Below are 13,070 nucleotides of genomic sequence, written 5' to 3' on the forward strand. Positions count from 1 at the left end.
CAGTGACTCAGGAATATTCTTCATCGCCCTCAAGCGAGGATATGATCATTTTCTGCCACTTGAGATGAAGCTAATTTTACAGCAGCTCTGAGAGAGAGAGATGTCATGTGCTGATTCCTATACTGCCTGCATCACACATCAATGCAGCACAGCGAGGCTAGAGGTGCTGACTGATGGAAGTTATACCACCCAGCACTGGCAGAAAAACACAGCGGGCTGGAGGCAGGGAGGGGCTTCTGGAGCTACAAGGGGCCCTGCAAGATGAGAGGAGAAAAGCAGGACGAGATTGAGATGTCCCATCAAGGAGAAAGACAACAGCATCCCCTCTCCAGTCAGGTTTTTGAGGAGGAGAAGCATCCAGACCGCCTGAAGGTTTTGAATATGCTCCTAATAGGACAAGCGTGCCGAACAAGACTGATGGGCTGGAAGGACAGATCGCTCTGCTCAAATCCAACCCAGTCCCGGAGAGACCGAATTTCCCGAAACCTGACATGAGAGGAGCTCACGCTCCAAAGCGAAAAGCAATCGAGGTGCCAGTGCCAAATTGCTCCCGTGGTGCAGCAGAGCCTGGGTCTGGCTGAGCTCCTCATCTCATCCTACCTGTGCTTCCCACAGGGCTGGGATGAGATGGCACGGGAACCAGTGCCACCACCAGCTCTGCAGCTGGACTGCCCGGGATCCTGGCTGGGAAGCTACCAGCCCTACGGCCACACTCAAATGGGTTTTCTTGCTCGCTGATCAGGCCATTTATTTATTTTTCGAAATGCAAAAGCTGCCTTCGCACCAGGCCCTGGCAGTGCCTTGCTGGGCACCCTGTGCGAAGCCACAGCCTCCCAGCCACCGGCCGGCATGCAATTCCTTGACAGCCCTGGCTTCAGGAGCTAACTGGCAGTGGTAGCTGCATTTGCAGGGGAAACGGAGCGGTACTGCCAGCTTTTAGTGACAAAAGGAGTGTTTATAACAGGCGCGGTGACAGCTGTCCGAATGCCACATTTATTTACAAAACGTTAGTTAAATTACTGACAGTTGGCGCTGCAAAGGGAAGCTGAGAGGAAGAGCTGACATCTCCCCATCGCGCTAATTCGGCAGCCCCGCGGCACCTCTCCGCACGCCGCAGGCTTTCAGCCTCCCTTCCCACCATGGGCTGCAAACCCCCTCCCTCCCTAAGCTCAGGACACCGCTCTGCACCTTCCCTTCCCAGCCATCCCTCAAAGGAGCTCACAGTGCAACTCTCACCGAGCTAGGAGGGTCAGTCCCAGCAGGGTGGATGAAGTTTCTCCCATGCAATGTGCTGACATCAAGTTTTCAGTCTTTTCTAGAAGGATCACGAGGTTATTTATCACTCTGACGTCTCTTCAGACCTTGGGCGTCTGTTGAGACTACTTAGGGCAGTGTCACTTGGATGGATGGAGGTCACCAAGTGAGACGTCTGAGCGGCCAGGAGCGTCTGGCCCACTGGGTTCAGGCTCACAGAGGTGTTTTGCAGGTGAAGGGCTCCATGTCTTGCTAAACAATGTCAACAGTCTGCACGCTGCTGGCTTCAAACCAACGAGGAAATTGCAGCTGCTGTCCTCCCCGAGCCAAGGACAACCAGAGAAATTTAGGAGACCCGTCTGACATGCACCAGTGAAGGCATCACCTTCAGCCAACCACCTCCGTGACCAAGCAATAACAACCCAAGACAGGATATCGACCTCCTGTCCATGTCCTACACTGCCACAGAGTACAACCATCTAGAGAGGGGAGAGTTTTCCTTTAATTTCATGAGCACACAAGCCAAGGCTGAAAGGATACCTTTCCTTCCTCGTGCCTGTAGAGGACTAAATCCCACCATGCCACCAGAGCACCTCCAAACTGCTTCCCCCCTCAACCAACGCTGCCACCTTTTGCTCTCACTCCGCACACTCTGCAGCACCCAGGGTCACCATGTGCATTGGCCAGATGGAAATCTGGCCTCAGGAAACACATTTTCGACATAAACTCTGATTCAAAGCAAAACTGCTCCTGCAACTAGCAGAACACAATGGGAGGGATAAAGTATGATGAAAAAGCTGACTTAAAAATATAAAGCAGTTCAGAAGTGACAAGGGAAACTCTGTGTCTCTAGAAATCCTTCCCTTCTGAGCCTGAATGAAACCAACATCACTCAGTTTTCTATAACACATGTTAAAACCCCAAATCTCACTTCAGCCTAATCAGAATGTTTCCTGTAAAATGCAACAAGATGCTTCAATGAACTCCAACTCAGATTTAAAAATAAATAAATAAAAATTAAAAATACTACTTTTTTGAACCAAACACAAATCTGCCCTTTTCCCAACAAGGAAATCCTAAACTGAGCACTTTCCAGCCAAGAAATGGATTTATTTTTTAGCAAAAAGATCTGTTCCAGAAATAAGAAGCTGTATTCTCTTTTATAACAAATAGCACAAGTCTGAATTTTTTTAATAAAGGTATGAGAAGCAGGAGCTTGCCTAGTTCCAGCTGAACTGCAACACAAGGTAAGCATCAAACATTTAGATTCTTGGAAAACACTTGCTCAAGTTTTCACCTAAGTCACTCTTCCTTTGGCCTCATCACAAGCTTTGTGCTGGACTGTAAGAGAAGAACAGGGATGTAAGATAAATATAAATATTACCCTGGAATAAAGCCCTCTGACTATAACCTAGTGAAACTGGAGGTCTTAAGGGTAAGAACCGAGATATGCTTTTTAATATCAACCTATCTGCAAGCCCACGCCATCTCGAGGTTTGGAAGTGGCTCTGAACCTGGAGCTGCCCCCTTCTCTTCCTCCATACCTGGGAGAATTTGCTTTTCCCCAACAGCTTTCTATCAACATTGCTTAGAGGCATGTAAGAAAACCTAAGTCTGGAAACCACACTGGATGTAAGGCTGGGAAAATGATGATCCCACTGTGGGGGGAAAAAAAATTTTAAAATGAAAAAGAAAAATAAAAACTCAGACTCAAAAAACCAAAGTAATAAATGTTTGGATCATGTCTGGGGCTCTGCATGTGTCTGATAAAACAGACGCAGGTGTCAGAGCCATTTAGGTTGCAGGCACAGAGCCGGTCAAAATCGCCCATCTCTAGATAAAAAAAAACCTGTGATATTTCACCAGCTGCTCATGTTGGAAGGTGGTTTTATTCCTTATTTACTCTGTCCTCATTGACATGCAGAGCTGGACTCGCACGTCTCCTGTTTGACCCTTGGTGTCCTTTCCTATTCTGCTCTCTCCCTAAAGGTGTCCCCACCTCCAGACCAGGCTCAGCTCTCCCGACCTTGTCCCCATCTCACTGACACTGGTTTTTCCAGCAGAGGATCCAGCTGTGAAGTCAGGTTTGCCTTCAGCCTTCCCATTACCCACCCATCTGCTCTTCTGCCTCTTCACCTTGCATACAAACTAACGACCCCTTCCCAGCCCAACTGCTGGAGAGAAGAGCCGCCACCACTCACACCCAGCTGAAGCATCCTTATTTAAGGCAAGGGTTTTAACATACTAATGATTTAAGACGTGTTTGGCATTTCAGCAGACACTGCAACCTCCAGACAGCTGAACCCAAGCCTCAGACTTGGCTCCTTCACAGCCTTGCACCTCTAACAACTCAACCCAGGGAGAGCAGAAGGTATTTCCCATTTGTTTTGCGACGGTGCCCCACGCCACAATGAGCAAACTCCTCCTCTTCGGAGAGGGCTCTCCGCATTGCTATTCCACATGCAACCCGTTTGAGTACTGTAGCAAGACTAAAATGTTGTCTTCCATCCCGATCCACAGTCCATTACCGCTAGGATAAAGACTTGTGGTGACATTAATGAGCACTGGACCAGCCCCTTTGTCGGCATAAATCTCTCTACAGCATTGGTGGGATCGCACTTCCCCATTCGCCTGTTTGTTTGGCTCTGTATTCTCATTACAGTTTCTATTAGCCCATTCTCCCGCTGATGTGGTCACAGACTAGTTCCTTCCTGGTTTCCCCTGAAGGAAAATAAGGGTTTCTGAGCCCAAATCAGCAGGTTTAGGCTGGTCTGGGAGAAGCAAAGAACACCTCTGCTAGATGAGAAGGGTTTTTACCAACAGCGTAACTTGGAGCAACTCCGGTGAAGCCAGCAGAAAGGACAAGGGTACAGGCAAGCTGAAGAAGACCCATATCCCCAACCCACCTCTCGTTAACACATGCAGGGAGCTACCAGTTGATTCCATGCAATGCCAAGCAGCAGTGTGCTTTTTGCTCAGAGGACTCTGCCAAGGCAAAGCAGGGCAGCACGGGGACAGTGCATCAGGATGGCCAAGAGCTAGAGAGGAGGCCGGTTGCCATCCCTTGGACTGTCACCCACCAGCGCTTAGGTCCGAGGTGTGGGTTGGCTCGTGGTTGTGATGGCAGCACCTCCTCAGCAGTGTTTGGGACTGTGCTGGAGGTGGTGCTGCTTTCTCTGGCCTCAATTTCTGATTTTGCTTCATCTCCTACCCCAAGCAGTTCTGTGGCAGCCTGAGCACACACCTCACAATGACAATTCCCTGGCACCTCCAGCTGAAAAAACACTCACAGTCTGCCCCTTCCAACTCTGAGCAAGGGCAGGATGCTGCTGGACATCTGTGGTGCCCTCAAGGAGAACGCTTAGCGTTTTCCTTAGGGAGGGATGCATCCCGCCACAAAAGGACTGCAATGCCAGCAGATGAGTCACAGAGACAGAGAAAGGAAGTGTTGCAATTGCCACACACGAATATACACATTCATAGGACCTAGGAGGGCACCTAACGTCACACAAGGAGTTCACAGCAGGGCTAAGAATTGAATCTCCATTTCATAACCCCAGCTTAGTGATCAGAAATGCCGCCCCAGCAACTCTTTGCTGGCCAGCTCTGTCACCTGCCAGGCTGCTCTGACCTCCCTTCCTCCTCCCCATCAGTCCTTCCCATCCCAGAGGAGATGTACATATCTGTCTGACATAAATCTTTCCCGAGCTGGTAGATGGAGATGCTTAACCCTACAATGGAGACGACAGCTCCGGAAAGGCACGCTTGTCCCCTAAGAGACCCCAGCCCAGGCAGCTCCACTGAAATACAGGCAACAGCTCTACCAGGAGAGCTATAAAGGGAAACCCTCCTCTGGCAGAGCAATCAGGAGCTTGTCTCATCTCAGATGGAAATTGCACTCAGGGAAAAAAAAAAAAAAAAAGAAAAAAAAAATCCATGCATATGACAATTTTTTTTCCCCCACTTTAAGCTGATTCCATCTCCGAGATGGGAGAGAGGTGGTGAAGATTTGCTGACATGTCACTTTAGCTATAAACTCCTCTTTCAGAAACATGCCGTCGCAAGCAAAGCAATCGACTCACAAGCTACAAGCAGCCCTGAGCATCGCACATGGGCACTGCCCGGGGCTGCTGCGGGGGGAAAGAGCCCAAAGTGGGCTCCCTTGCCCCCCCAGCAAGCTTTTTGCACTCATCAACAGCAAACTGCTAAAGCAGCTGCCCAAAACCTCAGCAGAGAATTGCCATTGCTCAAGCCCCAGCAGAAGCAGCATCCCCAGGAGCCAAATGAAAGCAGCGCCTTGGAACGCACCACGCCGGTGTCCATCAGAGTCCAGCTCTGTTTTTCACATGACACAACACCACAAGGCAGATTCCCGTGGATAAAGGGGGAAAGACAAGGCAGCAAAGAGTTGCAGAAGCCAGCCCCACTTCTGAGAACCTTTTCTGCTTCACAATCACGCACTTTTTGTTTGCATCCATCAAACAAACACGCCTGATTTTGTTTTGTTTCATGGCCAAGTTATCATTTCTCAAAAATCATTTCAAGAGTGCAACAGGGGCAAAATAAATTTGCCAAACAAGCTTAGGTAAACCATGGCAGAGCTTAGTGGCAAAGCACAGGGCCCTTTTCAAAGCCCAAGAGGAAACCACAAGAAACATCAGGGCTAAAAACAAAAACACACTCAGGTTTGACTTCCAGTGTTAGAATCAAAAAGGGAAGAAATAAAGGCATCATGTAACCCTGGCACGAAAATCAGAGGAGATGTACAGAGAAGTGGCTCTCTCCCTACAGCCAGATCTGCTCTCTCAGGGCAAATTTGAGGGGGGTGGGCGGAATACTACGCAAACGCCTGTGCATGCTGATGGGATCATCAGAGCCTCGCCATGGAAAGCGCTGACTGATGCCAATTAAAGTGAAATCATAATCAAGGCATTTGTTTTGGTGCTGAGAGAACTGCTCCAAAGGTCTCAGCGATGCCTGGACTCGGTTCAAGCGCTGGATGAAAGTTCAACGCATGAACCACTCGCTGCTGGGGAGGGTGGATGCTGTCTGGATATGGTGGGAAGGGATGCAGACCGGCCTCATCCTCATGATGGGGCCCTGTGACACCCAGCTCTGACCTTCACATACTCGTGAGCCCTTGGTGTAGCCCCAGGAGCAGCCCCAGCTCAGGGACCAACACACACATCAGTAAAAACACCAAGTTGTTGGACTCAGTTCCTGCAAGCCATTTTTCCTATTTCTGCAAGTTTCACTGCACCCAGGAGCAAACCCTGTCCCTCCTATCTCAGACAGTAGCCCAAGGTATGAGCCTAGATTTAAATTTAACACATTCACCTATAGTGCTCATACCAAAGCAAGACATGGCATCGTACCCTTCAGCAGTTGTTGTGAGACAGAAGGCAGTTATCTGCTCATCCCCAGTGACTCTGGTCCTAACCTGAGTCCTAATGGTAGGTTTACAGTAGCCAGGCTCACACAGAGCAAAGCCTGCAGCCTTTACAACAGGGGATTCTCCTCCCAGCCACCAGTCCTGCTTGGGCTTCTCAGTGCCCTGCCACAGCAGGCAAAATAACCTCTTTCCAACAACCAAGCCCTCTCCCTCAGCAGGGACAGAACTTTCACTTCTGCCACAAAGTTTTCAGCTTGCTTTCCCCTTTGTCAGATGTTGAAAACCAAGAAGGGACCTCTAGAAACATCTCTTTCCTTCCAAATCCTTGGCTACGACTCACCGTCCTGCCACCTCGCATGGAAATGAATGGGAAAAGATGAGACCACCCTGTTTAGTTTTTTCCCTTCCCTTGCTGCCACCTTTTTGGGGCTGGGGAGAGGGCAGGGCTGCTGCAGGCATGTGGGGCAGGAGGTGGCCAGGAGCAGCAGGGTCTGATGAAGCCTCAGCAGTATTGCTGTTCTGAACAAGTTAACTCCTCCTCAATAGATCGATGGTTATGCTAGGAGCTGGGCTGGGAGGGCAGCAGGCAGGAAGATTTGCACTTCCTTGATCTCCTGCTCTGGAAACTCATGGTTTTTCACATGCTCTTCTCCTCCTGGCTGCAGGGACCGGGTCCTACCGAGGGATGCAGCAAGGTACCGAAGCCAGACTAACCATTCCCACCTCAAACCAGAAGGAAAATTCTCCAAACTTCCCATGCAAAACACAGTCCTCTGCCTTCCTGGCTACCAAAGCAGCACACCGAGCCCGCAGCAGCAGCAAGCCATTAATTTCCAAGAGCAATGCCCACTCTAGGGCTAGGACAGCAGGAATGTCATCCGCACAGCGGGAGTATCATCTGCACAGCTTGCACACCCCAAAGCACACGTGCCCACCTCCTGGGACACGCCTGTATCGATGAGGTACCTGCAGAGGGATGCAGACATCCCTTGCCACCAGCCCAGCTCCCCAGCTGAACTGGGATGTGCAGATGGTGGCTCTGGGGCGATGACAAACCACTGCCCTCCCTCCCCAGGACCACCTCCCAAAGAGCAGGGTTTGTCCCTTTTTCAGCCAGGCCTCTCTGGACCAATGGAAAACAGCCCTCCTGCTGACTCACCCTGGCCCTCCTTTGTTCTCCACCAACACCAAGCAAGCACCCCGCTGCTGGGGCACGGTCAGTGCCAGAAACCCATGCGGGCCCCCGCTACAGCACCAGCAATTCACCTCCCTCCAGTAAGTTTGCAGAGCACCCGTGCCCTTACCACCCTGCTGCTGCCACCCTCCCAAGTACTTTGCCACCCAGACCTCCAGGAAGCCAAACCCCTCCCTCACTGATAACCCCCTTGCCGGATCTGTAGGAGTTTTGGTGCCTGAGAGAGCCCAGCAGGAAAAAAGCTACTTTAAAAAGAAAAATTATTAACATAATTATGATTCTCCCCCAGCTCAACAGGGCAAAACTGTAGAAGTGAGATGCCCCGTCCTTCACCCTCCACCACCCATTTCCAAGCCTCTTTGCCCAGTCGTGTCATGACGCAAGGCAAATCCCTCCTGGGAGCATCCCAGGGCTGCAAACAGCTGAGTCGCAGAAAACACACAGGGAAGGGATCCGCATTTCCAGGGGCCAAACCCATCCTGGCAACTTAAGTCCCGCTGCTTTTGTAACGACACCTGGCTGAAACACCTCCTTAGGATTTATTTAATAATTTTTTCTGCCCTGTCTTGGCCCTGGTCCACTCGCTGGCGTAAAGCTGGAGTGCGGCTCTCACCGCACACACCCAGCTGGCCCCGCAGATGTTAGTGTCACCTACGCAAGGCGCCAGCAGAGGAAAGTCACTCCTGAGCATGCTGGAGTTGCAAGCGCAGCTTTCCCGGCGCTGCAATTAAAACCTGGCTTTTTATTTTTCATGTCCCTATCAAACACCCTCGCCAGGATCTCTTCTGGGATGGCTGCATCCATCTGCTGCGAGCACAGGGACGGGTATTTGGGAATAAGCTGTCCCAGAAGTTACCCTGATCACAATCGCGGTTTTCTTGGTGGCCCCCCACTCCTCCCCAGACTGCTGCTGCAGGCACAACGCCCAGCCCCACATTTCCCCCCACCCCAAAGAGTTAACACAAGCAGGTAGCAGCAAACCCCCTGCCTCCGGAGCCAGGGGATTTTAAAGGAGCACAGCAGCATCCACCTGCACGGAGCCAGCCCCATCCTGCAGCCCATCATCCCAGCAGGTCTGGATGTGGGGAAAAGGCACAAAACCCACCGAGGGTCGGGAGGGGGGGGGGGAGGGGGTGTCTAAAAACTCCTCCTTTTGCCAGACCGGGTCGGTTTGACATGCACCAAGGCATCCCCAGCGCTGCACCCCAGGAGCAGAGCAGTGCTCAGCCCCACCGAACGCAGCCCAAGTGCCCGAGCCGTGACTACCGGCAGCAGGAGCCGAGCCCGTGCACACACAGGTGTAGGGCAGGGGGCCAAGAGACAATCACACTCCCTTTTTTTTCACCCCCCTGCAACTTTCCCGGAGACGACTGGCAGGGGAGAGGGGGTGGTGAGCCAAAGCCCGGTCCCCTGGCACCCAAACCCCCTCTCAACTTGTTGCCCAGCACCCGTCTTGCACCGCCAATCCGCACGATACATCCTCCCCGTGGGGAAACTGAGTCACGTCCCCAAAGGCACCGCCTGCCCTCCCCGTGCAGCGGGACCCCCCCCGCCGCCCTGCGCCCCCCAAGAGCGGAACCCAGCTGCTCCTACCTGAGCGTGGCGCTCTCCCCTTGCCGCACAGTCACGTTGTCCATAGCTTTGGGGAAGGTGGCATCTCCGCTGCGCACGGGCACTCCTGCGGGCACAAGGAAGAGCAGCCTGAGACAGAGGACGACTAGGCACCTCCAGGGCAGGGCCAAGCACCCACCGACCCCCATCCTGGGCAGCAGGGACTTTTCCAACAGGCAAAAAACACACCCGACAAGGCCACCGGGAGCGAAAAGGATGGGGGGGAGGAAAAGGGGGGAGGGAAGAGGAGGGAGGGGGTGCGTGTGTGTGGGGACGGGGGGGAGCAAAACCACCGGGGCGAGCGATGCGGAGCTCCACGGAGATCAGGAGAGCCCCCGGCAAGGCAGCCTGCGAGCACTGAGCCTGCCGAGCGGCATCCGGAGGGAGTCCCCAGTATCCTTGGGTGAGGGAGGAGGACGGGAGGGCCGGGGGGGAGGAGGAAGAGGAGGAGGAGAAGTGGCAAAGGTGCTGGACGCTGGGCGAGCCGGCTCTTCCCGGGAAGCAGTCCGAGGCTCACTTGGGCGAGGAGGCGCCGGGGGAGCCGCCCGGCTGCGCCCCGCTCCCGCACACTTGTCCCGAGTTCGCAGCCCCCCTCCGCAGCGCGGAGCGGGAGCAGTCCAAGAACCAGCAAAAACCAAAACCAAAAAACCAGAAAAACCACCCCCGGAGCGAGCTAGCAAACGGGTCCAGACGCAAGAAGGCACGGCGGGCAAAGGGCCTCCGAGGTGCCCAGCAGTTCCTCTCCTCCAGCCCCGCTGTCGGGTCCCAAAGGCGGGCTGGTCCAGGCAGGATGCGGGATGCAGGACGGGGACAGGGGATGTCAGGACGTCGGGATGCCGGAGCCCCCCCCAAGCTGCCCTCAGCGGCGGGAGGACGGGGCGCGGGGGAGCGGGCGAGGCGGCGGCAGCATCCCAGCCCCGCCGGCGCGGCTGGCCCGCAGCATCCCTGGGCGGCGCGCAGGCTGACTTCCCGGGGTTGTCATGGCAGCGGCTCCATCACTGACCGGCACTTTGGCTCCCGCACGCCCGCACGCACCCAACACCCGCACACCCGCAGGCGGGGAGCGGAGCGGAGCGGCGGCGCACGCTGCACACGCCAGCCTTTAACCCCCGCCGCACCGCGCTCCTCGGGGGACAGCATGTCAAGACCCCCCCTTCCCCTTGCCGCTCGCTTCCCCGGCGTGCTTACCTGCACCCACCAGCCAGCATCGGACTATCTCTAATATTTACCCTCCTCTACCTCTACACCAGCCCCTCCCCAGGCGGCAAAGCCACTGTGCAGCAGGGAAACTGAGGCACGGGACAATTCCCTCACGCACGCACACCCCCCCAGCCCCAGGGCAGGCAGGTGGTGATGAGGAGAGGTAGGAGCGTGTCCCCTCCTGGTCCTCTGCACCTCACCGACACACAGCATGAGCTTAAGTGGCGAATTCCTCCCCAGCCGGGAGCACGGTCCCCGCATACTTTTTATCAGCTCATAATTTAACAAATATCGCATTTGCTTATGCCTAGCAATTCCTCCTTCCCTCCGCTAGTGGCTAAGCACATTAATATTCCCAGGCACAGTTTCATGCTGGTAAAAAGGTGCTGGGGAGCCACCCTCAGAGCACAAAGTCCTGGAGCCATTGAGCAAGTGTGGAACCAGCCAGCTGAGCCTCGGTTTTCGGGGTGCTGTGCCCCTCGAAGCCTTCCACCTCTCCCCCTCAGAGCAGCATTAGGGGGGACACCAGGTCTCCCCCACCCGCTGTCCCTGATGATTTCTCCACGATGTGGGACTTTATCCAAAAGTCCTCCCTCCCTCTGTTCCCCACCACATGCTCTGCAGCTATTACATGGCACCATTTTTTCTTTTTTTTTTTTTCTTCCTTTTTTTTTTTGAAATTCCTGCCAACCTGAGCTGGATTCAAACTGGTGACCTAGATGTGAAAGGATCCATAGCCCGTTACTAATCCCTGGAGACTCCGAATCCCCTGTAAACTACTGCTTAATTCACTAACTGTGCTATTTAATCTCTAAAACATTATGAGCTGTGCCGGGCAGAGGAAACACTCAATCAAATAAAGCTTTATTATTATTGTGCATGCCGATAGGTCATATGAGAAGGGGATTGCTTTGCAAGTCTCTCTACCACTTCTTTTTTCTGAAGGCTCCCTGCTCCTTGGATTCAGCGCTGGTGGGACGTGCTGCCTTGAGTCCTGTGTTTTCCCTGAGGGGAGAGCAGCTGTCCCCAGCTCTTGGCAGAAGGGAGTTTAATCTCAGCAGCTCACTCTGCTCCCGGCCTGCCTAGCAGGGGAGGGGTGAACTCCTGCCTCCAGCAGATCCTTTGGGCCCACAAATGACATGGGAAGGGTCTTTAAAGACCATCAGTGGTAGGATGAAACTCCTATACAGGGTTGTGGCATTGCACAAGTCAGTGAAGAATTCATTTGCTGATTGCTGCAGCATCTAAGAACACCCCAAAGGCAGGATGGGGACCCCATCATGCCACCTATTCGCAGCTGGGGAGCATCCCCCATGAGCAGGACCTACAAGCCATCGCCATGCTCATCATTCAAGAGCTTGCTCTCTTTGCAAGGCTGCTCCTTTGGATGGGCAGAGATCATCTCCTGTGTCAGCAAAACCAAAGGGATTCCAATAACCACAGCCAGTTAACCTTTTAACACAGTGTTCGGGCCTGGATTGCCAGGAGCATCTTAAATCACAAGAGAAAGCACCTGCCTATGCTGAAATCATGCAAGGTTGGGGCAGAACCTGACCCACTGAGCAGCTTCCAGCCCTTGTGAGGGCTGAATTTGGCCTGCTGTTAAGAGATCACCAGCGTTGTTTGAAAATCCCAAGGAATTCAAATCCAATATCACCAGCTCCTGCATATTAAGCCCAGCAGAATCCCTGGTCTATCTCCCCGTCTCCAGCTCTCCCTCTCTTGCATACATACGATGTACATATAAATCAGCCTGTCACAGCTCGTCTCTTTTCTGACAGCTGTAATTGCTTCAGACTATAAAAATATCTATAGACAATAAACACAACGCATGAAAACAGCAAAGAGAAAACGAAATCAAGATTCCTTTAAATAATTCAGTTGCCCCAGCAGCAGAGGAGCCAGCAACTGAGTCCAGCTGTGAAGGTTCAGCAGCAAGAGAAAGAGAGCTTTGTAGCCTCCTCTGGGGATGAGAGAGTCTTTTTTTCCTCTGTTGGTTTTTGACCACAGCAGAAGAAGAGTCTGCCGTACGCGGGCTAAGCCGCTTGCAAAGCAGCACCTATCCGGGCACGAAACGCAGCCTCTTGCTTTCAGCTTCTTCCCTTTCTTCCTACTTAGATAAAAGTCTTTCTCTCTTCTTTTTTTTTTAAAAAAAAATTCCCCCCCCAATTGTGAGCAACAGGCAGGAGACAAACAGAACGAGCGAAGCACAGGCACACTCTAGGTATATATTTATCTCCCTATCTATCTCCTCAACCTCCTTCTTCCCAGCAAGGCTAAAGGCCCCCCTCTCCTGGCAGAGACCACAAACAGGGTAGCACAAGCAGAGTGGGCAAGGAAGAGAAGCAGCGGCAGGGATGGAGGCAGGGGAAGGATTTTTTTTCCCCTGGGGAGGTGGCAGGGAAGGAGCTGGAAGGA

General features: G+C 53.0%; 1 protein-coding gene across 2 annotated transcripts in view; it reads right to left on the reverse strand.

Annotated features, from left to right (window-relative positions):
- LOC311200695 (protein CEPU-1) overlaps positions 1-9,601 on the reverse strand; it is a gene marked incomplete at its 5' end in the record, with an annotated part of 131,015 nt that extends 121,414 nt beyond the window's left edge. For both annotated transcript variants that reach the window (XM_084274979.1, XM_084274978.1), the window contains one exon: positions 9,435-9,601. In XM_084274979.1, coding sequence (XP_084131105.1) covers positions 9,435-9,601 — 167 coding nt within the window. The remainder of the gene's footprint in view (positions 1-9,434) is intronic.
- Between the last annotated feature and the right edge of the window lie 3,469 nt (positions 9,602-13,070).

Source organism: Gallinula chloropus (assembly GCF_964237585.1).
Source record: "Gallinula chloropus genome assembly, chromosome: 24".
In the NCBI taxonomy this organism is placed as follows: Eukaryota; Metazoa; Chordata; class Aves; order Gruiformes; family Rallidae; genus Gallinula; species Gallinula chloropus.